Here is a 17,419-nt window from a genome sequence, read left to right on the forward strand (position 1 = left end):
TTGTGGAGAACCCTGATGTATATACGTATATATGCTCTTAATTTGATAATTTTTTTTCCTCGAACCATACGACACGCAATTCAAAGATAAACGAACAGTATTCAAGCCCATAGTCCATTTAAAAATACAAATCGGAAGCAGAGCAAACACGGACCTCCAAAAACATCAGAGGTTGGATCAGGTGCCGTGGAGTATTAAGCATCCCCTGTCGACCGGTTACACCTGCCGTGTGCTCCTTATAATGATCGGGTAAACAGAAAAATCCGTAGAAGTTTCAATGAGTAAATAATTGCCTAACAATTAGCCTGAAAATGTCAGTCAGCATTTGGCATTTGATAGATTGTATTGGCTGGTAAGGTCATTGTATTGATCATAGAACGTGCGAAATGATGACTTCACACGAGACTTTTGATATCCTTGTTTCATCAACTTGTTGGTTAATAGCTTGCCTCGGTTTTAAAATTGATGGTACGCAGAGTATGTTCTTCCGTATTGAATCAACTGAGAGACATAAACCACATTTGCAGGTGACAGTGGTACAGTACCAACCAGACCCAACCTTACACCTAAGCAGTCCCAGAAAGCAGTCCCCGGGACTGCTTTGTGACCGCTGTGGGACTGCTCTGGGACCGCTATGGGACTGCTCTGGGACTGCTGTTGGACTGCTCTAGAAAGCACACCCAGCAGTCTCTGGGTTTGCTTTCTGGGACTGCTTTGTTCACTCATGCAAGAAAAAGGTTCTGAGTGACAGTATAGCTCCACCCCTTGTGTATTCTGAATTTGCAGGCTCCCTGCTGTTATTTTGTTTACTTTCTGCAGAGAGGTGTTTAAGATAAAAGAAAAAAAAAACCAAGTATTTCTCACAAAATTTAAATAAGTAGAGATAGTTATACATAATACTATTAGATTATGTACTCAAAGTTTGCATAAGCACTATTAAAAAAAACAGAAACAAAAAAAAAAAAAACAAAAACAAAAACAAAAAAACAAAAAAAAAAAAACAAACAAACAAACTTATCATTTCAGTATGATATTCAGAGGAATGTACTGTAATGGATTTTATTTTAATTGAAAAAGCTAATACCATGCTTAAAAAGAACACTCCATGCTATTTTTTACCCCCCTCAAATAAAACCTAATAATTTATTAAAGGACCATGAAATAAAATTATTTTACCATTCTTTTGTCACATAAACAATGTGAACAATTATTGGGGGATTTATTTATGAATAGGTTTTTAATTTATAAACAAGTTATTAAAAGAGTACATTTATTTAAAAATAAATATTTGAAAATATCGGGATTTGGGACTTATTTCTTATTTGTTTGTGTTTACCTGGTCGATTAATAAAAAGCAATGCAATATGGTACAAAATGGTGTCAACACCTGAGGTTTCACTCGCCTTTGGGCATAATTAGCAGAAAGTCAATGCATGTTACTTGGGTATCAGTGTTACACATCAATGAACACGCTGGTCAACAATGACACTAATTTCAATCTATGTACTGCAAAAAAATCTTTGTTTCAATAATTGTGTATAAATTTTTTTCGGGATTAATTAATTTTGAATATAATCTGAGGGTTCCATTCGCGTGATTTACAGATGTACACTTGAACATTTATATAACACTTAAAACTGAGGATCTAATAATTAAATTGGCAAGTCATTGAAAATAATCATTAATGAAATATAATACTCGGCAAAATTTATCAAAGAAATTTTCAAAAGCTCCAATACTTAACAAAATGCATGCATATGGGAACTGGCCTTGCTCTATAATTATAAGATCTATTTAAAGCTAATTCTGGTAGAAAATGAACAATTCAAATTTAATTTTCTATAAAAAAAAAAAATAAATACAAAAACCAATATCAATCACAGAAAATAAAGACATTGATTTATTTTGATGAAAAATTAATATACCAAATAATTGTGTTTAAATATTCATGTTATTAATGGGTGTGAATGTCTTCCTCGTTCAATGATTATTTTTTTTATTTCTATACGCGTACTGTAATTTTCTTAACAGCTCAGAAATGACTGTCGTGTAAGAATTGTAAATATTTGCTGATATTACTCAGAAAGAAATGATCATCAATTTCAACTGCCTTTTATAGTTACATTGTTTATTAGTAATCTCATTTCTGAGTAAGCTCCGCCCATTTAATTAATTAACCCCGCCCACTGGGACTGCTGGGACTGCTTTCTGGGACTGCTTGGACTGCTTTCTGAGACCGCTGGGACCGCTATGGGACTACTCTGGGACTGCTGTGGAACTGCTTTAGCAGTCCCAGAAAGCAGTCCCCGGGACTGCTCTGGGACTGCTTTGTGTCAGGTTGGGTCTGGTTGGTACTGTATATTGCTACAAAAATAATGGAAATTGACATTAGAAAGGTGAAGTCATCATGTTTATATATTATCATAATGTTTTGTTGTTAACCTATACCATTGACGTCTTTTTCTAGTAGAATATCCAAGTATGAAACATATGTGTTAGACTCTGTGATGTCTTTCATTTCAAGCTCACTGGGATATATCTTTTCAATTTGTGAGTGGAAGTAACTACAGTCAAAAGTGTTCTAGCGGGCACTTGAAATCAATGACCACCCGCGACCAGTGGTCACTTTCAATTCCCGACGACGATTTTCCTCTATATTTTAAACGGCCACCTGTGTAACGCGGCCAGATGTGGCCACTCAAATCCTTATATTTACCCACAACGTTATTTACACAGTCATAGGGGGCCATTTTGTCCATTGCTGCGATTCTATCAAGTTTTTTTTATACATGTACATTCGCTTGCTTAATTATATACTCGTTGGTTAACCTTTACCTTTTAAAACTATTAAACAAAAGAGATTGGTGAACATGACGAGCGATAAGCCTATAGTGTGACAAACATGAAGATGAAAAATTAAATTTCAATTTTATCAAAATTTTCCTTGATATTTCGTCTAACATTAAAATATACTTTATGTAAAATCTCTATAATTTGCAAAAATCCCTCAAAGATGGAAATTTTTCGCCTGTGAAATATTAGACACATACAAAAGCGGGCAAAAAGAGTCATTTTCTCATACTATAATACTATTTTTCGATATGAGTGGGTCTTTGCTCCACCTTTTTGAAAGTTTATCCTCAAAGTTTGCATAAAATTAAAAACTTTTTTTGGTTACCAAAAATATGAAGCAATGACCCACTATACCTTAAAAATATACTTTTATGACATAACATTCGCATCTTTTCGAGAAATACTTGAAGTCCATTAAGTCAAGGGTCATATTACGAACATGATTTAAATGCCATTATTCATCAGGACTTGTGTAGTCTAGTGGTTAGCGTGCTAGTCTCGAAAGAAAACAATACTCAGGATTTTTATTGCTAGGGTTCAAACCCCACGAATACCACATTAATTTTTTTAATAAAAGAATAAATTTTGCCGAGAAAATTTTCCTCAGAAAAGTTTTGTTTATCATAATTTCATAAATTTCAATAATGAGAACTTTACTCTAAATACTACATTCACAAACTGAACATGATTTTTATATATCTGAAGCTATAGGCTTTCTGCACGCTATGTTCGCCCATCTCCTTAAATACGCTGAACCCTGTTTTCATTATATATATATATATATATATATATATATATATATATATATATATATATATATATATATATATATATATATATATATATATATATATATATATATATATATACAAGACCCACTGTACACATAGGTCTTGTTATGTTAATACGTCCAAACTCAGAATGTTTATAAGATTCATTTGAGCTCCAAATCAATAGGTGTACAAAGATGATCCCTGGATATTCCTTACTTTCTTCCAAACTCATCTTAGGAAGAAATCTCATGTTATAGCTTCAGCTTTGTTGAATTTTTTGTTTGATATTGATTTGAAAATCAGCAATCATCCCCACCTCGGTAATTTTAGTTTATTTTTCTAGTCAATATTAAACAACATTTAACGAATCAAAATTTCATAGCTGTATTATATATGATTTTTCTTTATTTTAGGAAGGTTGATGGAAAATCAGAATGCAATACTGTATTTGAAATACACAGTTTCTATGAAAATGATATTCTAAGAAGTGAGATTATGAATAAAGGAGGACAATCGACGCTTCAAACTGCTTCAGATATGTATGTAACATTTCCCTAGGCAAAATATTGCACTTCAAATAACTTAAATATTACAACGTATTTTTTATGCCCTGCTTTCTTTTCTTTTTCCTGCTTTTAATGATATCTTTGAAAATACAAATAAATTGTGATATTGTTTCTTGTTTTCTTTTTTCAGGTTCGAGTATGATGAGTTGCAAATTGAAAATGAGCAGGAAAAATACGAAGATTTGATTTTACCAAGATAACTCTATAAAAGTGCATTTTTTCTAAAATAAATGCTACGGAAAACATTATATAATTATTAACATAAACTCTCTAGTCACACTCTCAAGATCTGCCTTCAAATTTTACTCGCGGCAAAATACAAGTCTATTGTTATATATATCGTTTTGTTTAAACAATTCATGGTTCATACGATTTATACTGAAGAGTAATATGGATTATGTTGACTTTGACTGTTAAATACTTGCTATGTAAATTGATTCGTACATGTATGTTAATAATTATACTTCATAAACTAACTTAAGTCCATATTCCACACTACGTTAGACATTAACCTGTCACAAGAAAACTGTATTTTTGTCAAATTTCATTTTAATTTGAAGAAGTATAACATATTTAATGTATTTAAAGTAGGCCTATATATCTCAATTAAAGTACATCTGCAAAAATTCCACGAGTTTACTTTGGGAGTATTTTTATGTTTCTGTTTATTCTGATATTGTTCAAATGCCGTTCTAGTCTAAATTGGTGAAAAAAATCACTTAAAACGATTCTGTCATCCTTCTGTAATGATGTCTCAATCTTTGCGTTCATTCTACGCATGTTAATTTTCTTCAATACATGTTTTTAAAATTTTTTAGGGCGCTAGGAAATAGTCATAATTTCAGAAATAGTCAAGATACACTTCTATCTTGTCTACTCAAGATAAGCTTTCATATTTTCGTGCAATAGCTACCAGGTCCGTAGGAAGTAAATTCAGTTGGGGGGGGGGGCACAGCCATACATTTTCAGTTGACAGTTGAGGGGGCACTGCCAAAAATTTCCTGACAAGCAAAAAAAAAAAAAAAAAGACATCAGACATTTTTATTGAGGGGACACAAGCATATAGTATCTATTTTTACTATAGTAATCTATATATCGGCAAGATAATTTGGGGAGGGGCACGCCCCCTCTCCCCCGCCCCCGTCACCCCAAGGTTCATACGGCCATTTGTATCTCAACATGACGAGATAATTTATCTTGTATTATGACTAAAATTGTTGCGTTGACAAGTACTGCCTCTTCATAATTGCATAATTAACTGTATAATCGTACATGTATGTATGTATTTATAAATGACTGTTAAGGGTGTCTCAGTCATTTTCCAGTGAAACAATGCAAATCTCATTTATTGAAATTTTTCTTCAAAATAATCTCTGTTATTGAATCAATTTAATGTTTGTTTTTGTCTATAGGAGAAATATATTTTAAAAGATAAAGAATTCCATATAAACCGTTTCATAACTTTCTCTGTTAAATATGAAATAAATATCCCTTTTACATGTTTTACCCAATTCAAGATTTCTGTTATTGGTCTTTCCTGAGTTACTGGCATGGCATAAGTAAATTAATGCATAGTGACATTATTTATCAAAAACTACCTATATTAATACATGTAATATAAAAGTCATGTATTGATCTCTAATAAACAAAAATATAGCAAATCTATTGAATCAATGAATAATGGTAAAAAATTACGTGTAATTAAGTAAAAATTCATTGGTTTGGTTTACATGTACTTGTATTTATTTTACAGAAAACACAAACTCTTTGAACACACATAGGTTTCAAATGATTATATGCGCAATACTTATACAATTTGATAGAAGAGATCCATGTATATCACTGCTAAAAAGTCCATTTTAACAACACTAATTGTAAGTAGAGCCAAAATAGACCTCCAAAAACAGAGATGGGTTCAAGTGTCAAGAAGGAGAAGTACATGAAATTCGAAATAAAACATGTACATCATTAATCGTTTAAATTTACTACTTACTTACCTAAAAAAGGAGTTGAGCTTTATCTATTCTATGATATTAGCATAAGAATAAAGGCATTGAAATGTTTTATGTAGGGTGGGTTTGCTGCCCAAATTCTGTTTTGTTTGATCAAGGAGACTTGTCTGGGAAATCTTTACCTCAGCTTTACCTGAACAGACAGAAAAAGACACACCAAAGGAATGCCATTGAAATGTTTCCTGTAAGATGTGTTTTGGTTGGTATTTTATCTAATTAGTGTCTAGATTTTAAGATTGCTATCAATGATAAATGTCATCGAGTCTATCCTTAAATATGAAAGGTTAAGGAGGGAAGAGGGCAGTCAATATCTATTCTGAAAATTTTAATCACCTCTTTATAATCGTCCTTCAGGAGGCAAAATCTGTACTGATCTGGTCAGGCACAATCTAAGTAAAATCAGACTTCTTAGATCACTCTAAGAGTCTATACGGTGCGGATCTTAGAATTCCGATTTTAATTAAATTGGGTCATGCAAAATTCAGTAACAGATATGCAGAACAGAACAACATGGATGCACTTTGCATGAAAAACCTTTGAGAAAGTTGATGTAAAGTATACCAATTCCTCTACATGTTGTATCATATTTTCTTCTATTCCTGCGTATAATCCTTCCTGACTTGGCCTAGTGTTAATGCTTAATATGCCCAAAACTATCTCCTCTTCGTTCCTAACTTTCTTTGGTACATCCATTGTCGATGTTCTTTTCTCGAAAAGAAAAATTGTTTCACTTTGAATAATCGTAGGCGGATGGCCTACAGTTTGAAAAAGACTTATTTTAATGTCAAATTAATTCGTAATTAAAGTTTTAATACATTTTTAAACTCACTTTTTGTTGAAAACTTTTGCAGATGTCTTTCAAAAAATTTACTTTATTAGAAAATTGACATATAATGACATAGCTTAGGTAAATTTTGCATCCATGCTATTTAAATGAAACAAGAATTGTCAATTTGTAGTAAAATATATAGAGGATATTCAATGTTTTGTAGATGAATTTGGAATTTATTTCACGAGTGTGAGAGGACTGGTTTATATTTTAACGAGTGCGAAGCACGAGTGAAAATATATCAATAAGTCTTGTCTCACGAGTGAAATGAATTCCGTATATATCTACAAAACATTCAATTTTCTGTTTATTACATATTCTTATATTTTCCTTTCGCCTCTGTCTTTTCCTAACACAGTGCCATAGGCTGTGACGTCATAGTTGAGCGGTTGAGACGTCATAGCTAAGCGATTGCGAGATTGAAAAAAAACGTTGTAAACATTGATTTTCAACGACATATTTGGAAAAAAAAATTGGCAGTATAACTATTAGTTTCTGTCACGATGGCTCATTAACTCTAACTTATAATAGGCCAGGGATTTTTTTAAAGACACTCTTTGTGAAGGGAAGGATAAACTTCCCGGTAAATAGGCAAATATCATTTTCATTGAAAAGCTTCTGTCTTTGTTGTAAATTATGTTGTTTACCCTTCTTATCCTACATTCACCCTTATGAGTATTAAGGACGTTTGATCCTGTTATCAAAAGTCTTGAGAATTTTTCGTCAAGTATATTTTAATTTCTACACACATAACTTATTTAAAATTCAAAACAAAATTTGGGGTCAATACGCTTCTGTTGGCACTACGGTACATTTAATATGACCTTTTTGCACTGAAAGTTTGTTTTAAGCAAAAATCTTTTCTTTGAAGTTTTTTCCTCAATATTTTTTATTTAAATAAATTATGAAACCAAACACACTCTTTTTCTATCTTGAAAAGGCACATTAAAAATGTGACAAAGAAAAAGTTTCAAATTATAAGAATAATCAATTATTTGAACTCACAAAATGTCGTTTTTCTGGCATTAAAAATTTAACAAGCAAGAAAATTATTTCAAAGTTTTAAACTTCTGCTGCATTTAAGCAGAATGATCGAACATTTCTTATACATTCAGACACGAAAATCACAAAAGTAGGGGTCTATGATGTAAATTTCCACATAATGTTTAGAGAGTGTTAATTTTAAGTTAAAATTCGCCCCATTTTTTCTGAACTTTCAGAATACATATGCTATGTTTGTCAATATGATGGTAGAATTCATAAAAGCTAATTTAATAAATATTTCAGGACAAGCAGTGTTTAAAGTTTAAATTGGCTCCATATTTTCCTGAACTTTTAGAATATATTTGCTATATAAAATATGGAGATAACGACTCAGGTAGGTTAAAACTTTCCGTAGAAATATCACAGTGCACTCTGTGCCTTCACATCTCTGAACTACCAAAATATGACGTCGTAATGGAAAAATCAAGTCACTGCAAACTTGAGGTGTTATGACGGGGAGAGTGTCATGAACTTGACTTTATTTCAAACTGCATGTAAGATACTAGATAGCTATTGCAAAATTCACGGGTCGTTAAAGGTTTTTTTTTAGTCTTATATGTCCGAATATTTTAAAAATACACCGCTTATTACCCTTAATTGAAATTCGGCATGTTCAAAATGCTTATGAAAAATATACTTTTGAAATGTACTCTGTTTTGTACCCGTGGTTGGAGGTAGAATTTATTTTGCGTTATTTTTAATGAGGATTTTGCATTATTTTTAATTAGGATTAATCTGAGAATTTTTGTGAAAATCTGTATGAAGAGGTTGTTCTCTAACTGAATCTTGCTTGGGAAAAATGTGTGTTGGCTTTGTTTTAATACAGATTACGATATTGTGTGGAACATCCCTTCAAATTTGTAGGTAAGTTGAATTTCTCGCGAATTATTATATACCCAAATAATACTATGACTTTTTCCAAGCACATTTTGGATACACAAGGATACGATAAGTTTATTTATATAACAAAATGTTAATAATTACTGTGTTAATCAGCTGCGCCGAAGCGATTTATATGAAACACTTCAAAAAAATTATAAATGACCGTCACGTGATCAACAAAGTCATGTGATATCATAACAAATATGTTAATATATAGCCAAGGAAACCCTCTATATAAATTGGAAGTCATAAAGTTCAACACTTATAAATTAAAACCAAAACATGCCTCGCAATGACATGTTATGTTTTGAGTGCATTTTAAAGCTTCGGGAAGCCTTAATATTGCTGCAGAACAGTATTCAAGCTCAAAGTCCATTAAAACAATACAAATCGGGAGCAGAGCAAACACGGATCTCCAGAAACATCAGAGATGGGATCAGGTGCCATGGAGGAGTGAGCATCCCCTGTCATTCGGTCATATCCGCCGTGTGCTCCTTGTCATGATCGGAAAATAAAGAATAAATCCCTCACAATTCCGTGTGTAAATAAAGGCCTTACAATTAGTATGAAAAAAGTCAGTCAGCATTTGACCCAATGATAAATTGTATTGACCATAGAACTTACGAAATGATGACTTTTAACGAGACTGTTGACATTCCTTTTTCATCAACATTTTCGTCAATAACTTACCTCGTTTCAGAAATTGTTCATAGGTAGAGCATGCTCTTGAGTATCGAATCGAGATATACTCTCCATATGCAGGTGAAAAGGATATATTGCTTCATAAGTAAGAGAAGTTGACGATTGAAAAGTTAAAGTCATCACGTTTCTCAAAAAGCTTGGTTGTTAGATTACCATTAACGTCCTTTTCTAGTAAAATATCCAAATATGAAACAGTTGTGTCAATTCTGTAGTATCTTCTATTTCAAGCTCACTGGGATATATCGTGTCGATGTATGAATGGAAATAACTATTGTTAATTGACAATACGTCATCCATATATCTAAATCTCAAATTGAAGGCCACAGCAAGATATTTCTTTTTCTCATGTATAAGATTTTGAATAAATTCTGCTGCATATGAATACAAAAAGTAGGTCTGCTAATTACGGGCGCAATTGATACCCATGGGAATTCTAACAGATTGTTGGAAGACCTGGTCTCCAAAAACCACATAGATATTTACAATCAGATACTCAAGCATCTTTTTAATATCAACTTCAGAGTACTTGTGTGTAGAATTAGAATGTCTTTGAAAATGACTAATGACAAGGTAACTAAATTTATGAGTTCCATGTTTATTGAAAAATCAGCTGTGAATGATGTCAAAACGTCTGGCCACGAATATTAAACTTTTTGGAGTTCAAATTCGTACTCATACTCAAACTCCGTACTCCAAATTCATACTCATACTCCAAAGTTGAGGTTATAAAAAATTATTATACTCATACTCAAACTACAACGGAGTACATACTCAAGATTTTTCAAGTATGTTTTGAAGCATTCTCAGAGCCGTACTCAAACAAGCAAACATGGCTGCTCACAGACGACAATTTCGTCAACGATTAATGTATCAGCCACACAGGCGTCCGCGACTATTCAAAGACAGATCAAATCCTTTGGAATACTTGGAAGATGATGAAGTTTATCATCGCTTTCGGTTTCGTCCACAGACGATTGTGTTCATCCTCGGTCTTCTCCCTGATTTGTCCAGGCCAACTAACCGCAACCATCCTTTGCCACCTCTGCTTCAACTTCTCCTGTGTTTGCGATATTTCGCCACTGGTGCGGTGCATATAATCATCGGAGACTCTATGGACATTTCCCGAAGTTAAGCAGGAAGGTGCATCCGTGCAGTTGCAGGACATTTGGCGAACCTTGCTCGCAGATTTGTTGTGTTTCCAACCAAAAATGATGCAGCTTCTGCAAAGCGTGACTTCTCTGCCATCGCTGGTAAAGTTCTAACAACTTACAAGCTAATACGTCACAAATCGGTTTCTCATCATTTCGCCCCCTGTTTATTTGACTCTTTTGTGTAAACGTGCTGTTGAAAAGAATTCATGAACAGCTTTTAAAAAATCAAACATTATTGTTTTAATTATTCTTTGTTTTCATAAAAATGCACTTCAACTTATGATTATAATTGTAATATACTCCAAATAAAATTACACATCAATTTCATCAATTTCAATATTTTGTTTTAAAATTTGTAGGTTTCCCAAATGTACTAGGATGTGTGGATTGTACACACATTAGGATAATGAAACCCAAAGACAATGAGGCAGACTTCGTAAACAGGTAGGGATACCATTCTTTGAATGTTCAGGTTATAATTATATACATTTTATGACACCTCCTTTCCAACCCCCAAACCCCTCATTTTACTTACCCCTCAGCTCAATATTACAAGAACTCATTCATTATTAGAAACTTTTACATAATATACTCAATATGTTATATTTGATAAATAATTTATGAATTTGAATGAATGGCCTGGTTTAACATAAATTTCTGAAAAAATCATTTTTTTTATTAATAAAAAATCAAAGTTATATATATTAAATGTATACATTTGAAAAAAGGAATAAAGTTCCCAACTTTAATTTTTTTGTAAAATAACATGAGGCTTACTTTTTCATATATATATATACATACATACATACATACATACATACATATATATATATATATATATATATATATATATATATATATATATATATATATATATATATATATATATATATATATATATATATATATATATATATATATATATATATATATATATATATATATATATATGATGAGGCATAACAAAATGCATATACATGTATTACCGTCCGTGTCTATGCCTTCCTTAATTCCACATGTACCTGGCCTTCCCTCTAATGTTTTAACGATTGCCTCTTCCCCGGGAGTCAGAGAGGGAGGTTCTGGACCACCACCTGTCTTGACGACAGACCGCTTTATGTTGTAATTTTTTTCATTTGCTATTGTAAAATATACTTGTATTTGTTGTATATACACAATATTCACAATTTATTTTTTGTAATCAAAATATACATTCACAGCAATTATAAGATAAATTATGCATTATAAAGTGTGGACAATAAAGCTATTTATTTCAATAAAATAGTACGGGTTTTTATAACATATATGTTACAGTAATAAAAAAAATATCAATAAAAAAAATTATATATCACTGGTATAAGTACCTCTCTGCTTTAAATTAAAATGCTTCTTTTTAAGTTCCTCTGTATCTTTATTTGGTTCTTTCTAAGTTCTTTATATTTAAATATGATAAATAATAAAAAGTTAGGTACATATATGTAGAATATAAAGATTGTTGATCGCATACCTCTCTGCTTCAAATCAAAGTATTTCTTTTTGACTTCATCGGCATCTCTTTTTGTTGTGCTAAATTGCCTAGTATTAAGCAAAACATTACAGATATTATAAACTTTTTATTTTCTGATCAATCATTAATAATACCCCCCCTATTTATATATTTCTACAGCTGTGGCTTGATTTAACATACAATAATATATCAATGTGCAAAAACAATAATCTAAATGTTTAAAATCAATTTAAATAACAATGAACAGTAAAATACCTTTTAGAAAAAAACAAATCTATATTTACTCAAAAGCGGACGTCTGTGAAAACTGTTAATAAACAAATACCTGACACTTAACCAGCTGGTGACCTATATTATTAAACTAATGATATGTTAACGTGTCACCTTTTCAGTGTAATTAGACAAGTAAATTAATACTTACGAGTTCAAGATGCCGCTGATCTCTCCCCATCCCTCTCTCCTTGCAACAGATATTTTCTTCGTACCCACCCCCTTTATCTCCCCAAATAAATCGCCCTCCCTCTCCACAACGCACTGGATGAGCACAGTCTCCTCATTTTCTGTCCATTTTCGTTTTTTTTTGTTTTTGTTTTTTTTTTTTTTTTTTGTTTTGGATTCTCCGGAGCCGATTGCACGTTGTTATCCATTTTTGGAATGACAGAATAAAGCAGGCGTTTATTTACATAAATCGCCCTTATAAGGCATATACCGGGTACTATCACGTGCATGGCCCCGCATTTTAATATTTATGTTTACATATTTCTTACCTCTAAAAGATGAAGATTTCCATTTCCAGAGTTTGCGTTCGTACTTCAAATCCGTTAAGTTTGACTCAGTGGAGAACGTACTCCAAGAGTTTTATAACCTCGAATTTAGAAATGCACTCAGCGAAGTTCATACTCAGAGTTTGGAGTTGGAGATGGAGTATAAGTACGGTAGAAGTTTTATAACCTCGGGACCTGGACTTTAATTTATCATGGGGAATGGTTATATATAGAGTTGAAAAGTTGTACATTTTTAATGTTATTGATTTTGGTAAAAAAATGTATTTCAAATTTTTCAAAAGTTCATTGGAATTTTTCAGTATCCACATCTGATTTACACCACTTCTCGAATACTAGTATATTGATGCACAGTACTGCTGAATTTTTTTTTCTTCACTGCTGTTAATGTTTTAATGTGGAGTAAAGAAAGAGGAAGATATAAATTTATATGTGTCACAATATGAAGTAGATGACTAAAGCAGGGCTAGAAGCAGTGACTTTGCAAGAACACACTAGTCAGACAAGCCGTGTGTTGCCTTGTATTGTCAGATTGAAAAAAAAATGGCTTTAAGATGCTACATTATTGCAAAGACACTTACAGGTAGGACATCGTCACAGTTAAGGAATAACAATCTTCTCAATTGCTATTTGCGACCGTTAATGCTGATTTAACGGTCGCAAACTGAACGTCTGCAACCATTGAATTAGCATTAACGGTCGCAAATAACAATTGAATGGATATTTATTCCCATTCTAATACAATGTATGCATTTTATTTTATGATAACGTCTTAATTTGTTGAATTTTGTTATATGCAAACGCAAGCGCAGTGAACGGTAAACGAACTGCGAACGAAAGATGAACGACTTATTCGGAATATCTTAAATATTTTACTTCATCGTATGTATTCCACTGTTTTCTATTGTCAGATATAAAAAGATAAATAAATTTTATATTATTAAATACTGGTTAATATAATCCTTTTCTGTAAATTTGTTCTGACCTCTTCCAGAACGAATAATACAAAAAAAAACTAGAAACTCGTTGCAAGCAACGAGAGTTCTCCTTCCTATTCTTCATCCTTGTATTATTGTATGCAAATAAAAATATTTATATATGGTAGTAACATTGACACACACAGGAAATGTGCATTTTAAAAGAAATACTTATTAAGGAAAATTTCTCACTGAAATAGGTGGGTAGAATTCAACGCAAACGTTTGAGAAAACATTGGATCAAAATTGTTGTTCAAAGATCATTTTATGCCATTACAGGCAAAATATTTTTTTTTCTGAGATGACCAGGAACATATCTTATCGTTTAAACAAAACAAGAAGGAGGGATACTCATAAACTCAATTTTTCATCTTTGCTAGCAAATAGTTGGAATTTCTTACAGGTACTCACAGATCAGATGACTGGAGGCCCATAATTCAATGTCAGATTACCTATTTTATTGCCTTTGCAGGACAGAGTATTTATATTTTCGTAAGCGGGTTATTCATTTCAAAAAACGCCTCGTCAATTCTCGGAAATTCAGACTTTTTAAAAAAAATTAAGTTTGATAATTTATCAAAGTCACCGATAAAACGTAAAGTATTATTAACTATTGCATAAGTACAACAGAGTGTCTGAGGCCAAGAAGTGCACCAGCACGACGTCATCACTTGACTGCTATTAATAGCAAAATATTCCTTAATAAAAAAAAGTTAACAGAAGAACACTACCCTAGGGTTTAGTAATTCCTTTGAGTAAATAATAAAGTTGAAAAACATCTCTTATGCATAAAAAATGCTGCTAGAATCCCAATGTCCGGTCGGGAAAATAATTATTCCAAATATTCGCACGAAACCTTACCCGATGTTTTGATTTATATACATACATGTAACCCGATATATTTCTTCAAACCATGTTTACCTCACGATTCTAGCAGCACTTTCCAAGTATTATAGAATGCAAGCTTTCGATATGTACAAATCTTATGTTTTGAAGTATCCAGCTTAGTGTTCTTTTGCATTATTGTTGTCACGGATGACAGAGGAAAGGCCGACCTGGATACATAAATAGCTGACTGTCTTCAATAGAAGATATAATCAATGAAAATAAATTAGCATACCTGTTTAACAATCTTTAACTTCACAGAAATCATACACAATAATCACGGTATTTGCTTCTAAACCCCCTTTAACGTATCTTTTTACATGACGTCTTAGCCAAATTCTCGTTACACAACATGATCTATTCTCAAGTTACTTGATGAACAGTTATGACGTTATCGGTCGGGAGATTTTAATTCAAATAACAGATACAGCATAACAAAATAAAAACATTTTATTTTTGTTAATATTTTCAACTTTCTATTCATTTTCCGGACTTGAATTATATCTCTAAATAACAATATAAAAAAGCATGTTCCAAAATTGATGTCATCTCGCCTACTATGACGTCATATTGTATCACTGATTTAGCAAGTCAGATTATTTTAGTGCGCATCTTCCCTGTCCTTAATTGTCAAATTACCCCTGTAAAAGTCATTATTTTTTGTTTTAGAAATTGGATAGAAAAGTCTTATTTGTATTAATTTTACATTATACTGAACTTATAATCATATTTTTTGGACCTTTCGAGGAATCAAAAACTGTTCCTAAGAGAATAGCCAAAGTGGATTGAAATTCAACTGCAAAGAAGAATTTCAATCCAATGTTTACCAATACGTCTGCAATAAACTCAATTCGGACGTTAGAGAAACCATTCGATTCAGTTTAATGTTTTCTCGAATTAATCGCGGACGTCCGAGAAAAACATTGCATTGAAATTCTACTTTCAAAATCCATTTCAATCCAGTTTTGAAAACAGATAAATATCTCAAGTTTGGATTTATCAATTTTCAAACAAAATATATGAAGCATGTTGAAAAGAATCTCTATAATTTCTGTAAATTTCCTTAAAAAAATATTGAAAAACATAAAAGTTGAAAAATTCAACTTTTTCACATTTGCTTGTTTATTTACATATATTATTATTTGTCATTGCCTTTGAATATGTTCTGCAAATAAAGTGTTTCTAAGACTTCCGTCGAGAAAATTATATTACAAATAATATGCATGTTCACGCCTTTGTGATTTCCCTATTTTGTGTTCCAAGTTTCTTTTATTATTCCCATTGCTTGTTTAGATCATCAATGACATCACTTCTCTCTATGAACTTCAAAGCTCTACATACTTCCTGTCGGCTTAACTTTGGACGATCTTCTTTCAATTTCAAGAGAGATTTATATATCCTTTCTTTCACAGAAGAACCATCCACCTCCAGCTCTTCTATATGTATGTGTGGCAGACCTAGAAATCGTACAAAATGAGTGTAATCCTTCGGAAGTTTATCCTTTAAGAAATGGAATTCTTTGGTTGAAACAGCCTGACAAGGCATAGATATATCGTAACATTCAAAGTCCGTCACTTTAAAAGTTTCTACGCAATCTTCTGCTTCTCCAAGATCAGCCCCCCGCAAAATTCTCCCTAACTCTTTTAAATGATCCGTGGCAGACGTTTTGCATTTCCATCTATAGAGAATTCTAAATCTATCTTCTGCATCACATATTTTGGAATTTTCTTCCATGTCTACTCCAAAAGTTTGTGCAAGCATAAAGGAGGAGGAAATTCCATGTAGTTTTCTTGACACCGCATTTAAAATAAATTCAATCGCTAAAATTAAAAAAAATATAAAACTTTCAAAGTCTGTTCCCTTTATTGTGATATTTGAAATAATCTAGCTAATAAATGTTATCTTATCCCTCAGAATCAATATCAATACCGTAAACTGAAAGAAAAGTGATGAAAGTAAAATTGGACGATGAGGATACATACATGACTTTGGAAGGTTTTCCTCCTCATTAACATCCTCTGCTTGGTGTCCCTGTTTGATAAACTAATAGTTTTACATGTAATCTGATAGTTTTACATGCAATCAAATTTTACCTGTTGTCCTTTGTTTTCTTGCGTTCATGCATTAACAACAAAGGTTTCATTGAGCATTCCAAATAAATGTACTAAAAATAAAATCAACTAATTCTTTTAAATCTGAAAGACGTTTTTCTTAAATATTTGAAAATTCGAATTAAAATTCGAAAATCGAATGAAATTCTATAGACTTAATCTCTTTCAGATGAATTGCAATAAAATAATGTAAGTTTTTAAAAGAAGTTATAAATCAGATATGAAAACAGTCAGAATACTTAAGTACCTGTTTCCAGTATTTGGTGATATCTTTTGTGTTAATAATATGTTTTTTCTCTACAGGACAGGAAATGCATTGAAAACTCGGCCTCTCAAATACGGATT

The 17,419-nt window shown here is 31.9% G+C and overlaps 2 protein-coding genes across 2 annotated transcripts in view; one reads left to right on the forward strand and one right to left on the reverse strand.

The window, feature by feature from the left end:
• The window catches only part of LOC133193947 (amino acid transporter heavy chain SLC3A1-like), a 168,895-nt gene extending 162,517 nt beyond the window's left edge, over positions 1 to 6,378 (forward strand). Inside the window, 1 exon segment of the mRNA XM_061329859.1 lies at positions 6,346 to 6,378. Coding sequence (XP_061185843.1) covers positions 6,346 to 6,378 — 33 coding nt within the window.
• Positions 6,379 to 16,235: 9,857 nt separating this feature from the next.
• LOC133193948 (uncharacterized) lies at positions 16,236 to 17,397 on the reverse strand. Its single transcript, XM_061329860.1, has 3 exons — positions 17,322 to 17,397; positions 16,946 to 16,994; positions 16,236 to 16,783 (listed from the first exon to the last, which is right to left on the reverse strand). The coding sequence occupies exon 3, from the start codon at positions 16,722 to 16,724 to the stop codon at positions 16,236 to 16,238; it is 489 nt and encodes a 162-aa protein (XP_061185844.1). The 5' UTR covers positions 16,725 to 16,783; positions 16,946 to 16,994; positions 17,322 to 17,397.
• Between the last annotated feature and the right edge of the window lie 22 nt (positions 17,398 to 17,419).

Source organism: Saccostrea echinata, unplaced genomic scaffold (genome assembly GCF_033153115.1).
Source record: "Saccostrea echinata isolate AGI-Se365-2 ecotype Australia unplaced genomic scaffold, CSIRO_AGI_Sech_v1 ptg000028l, whole genome shotgun sequence".
Classification (NCBI taxonomy): Eukaryota; Metazoa; Mollusca; class Bivalvia; order Ostreida; family Ostreidae; genus Saccostrea; species Saccostrea echinata.

What these genes read in the sequence shown, in the direction of transcription:
- LOC133193948 (XM_061329860.1), bottom strand. Translation starts at nt 16,724, where the DNA reads ATGCTTGCACAAACTTTTGGAGTAGACATGGAAGAAAATTCCAAAATA.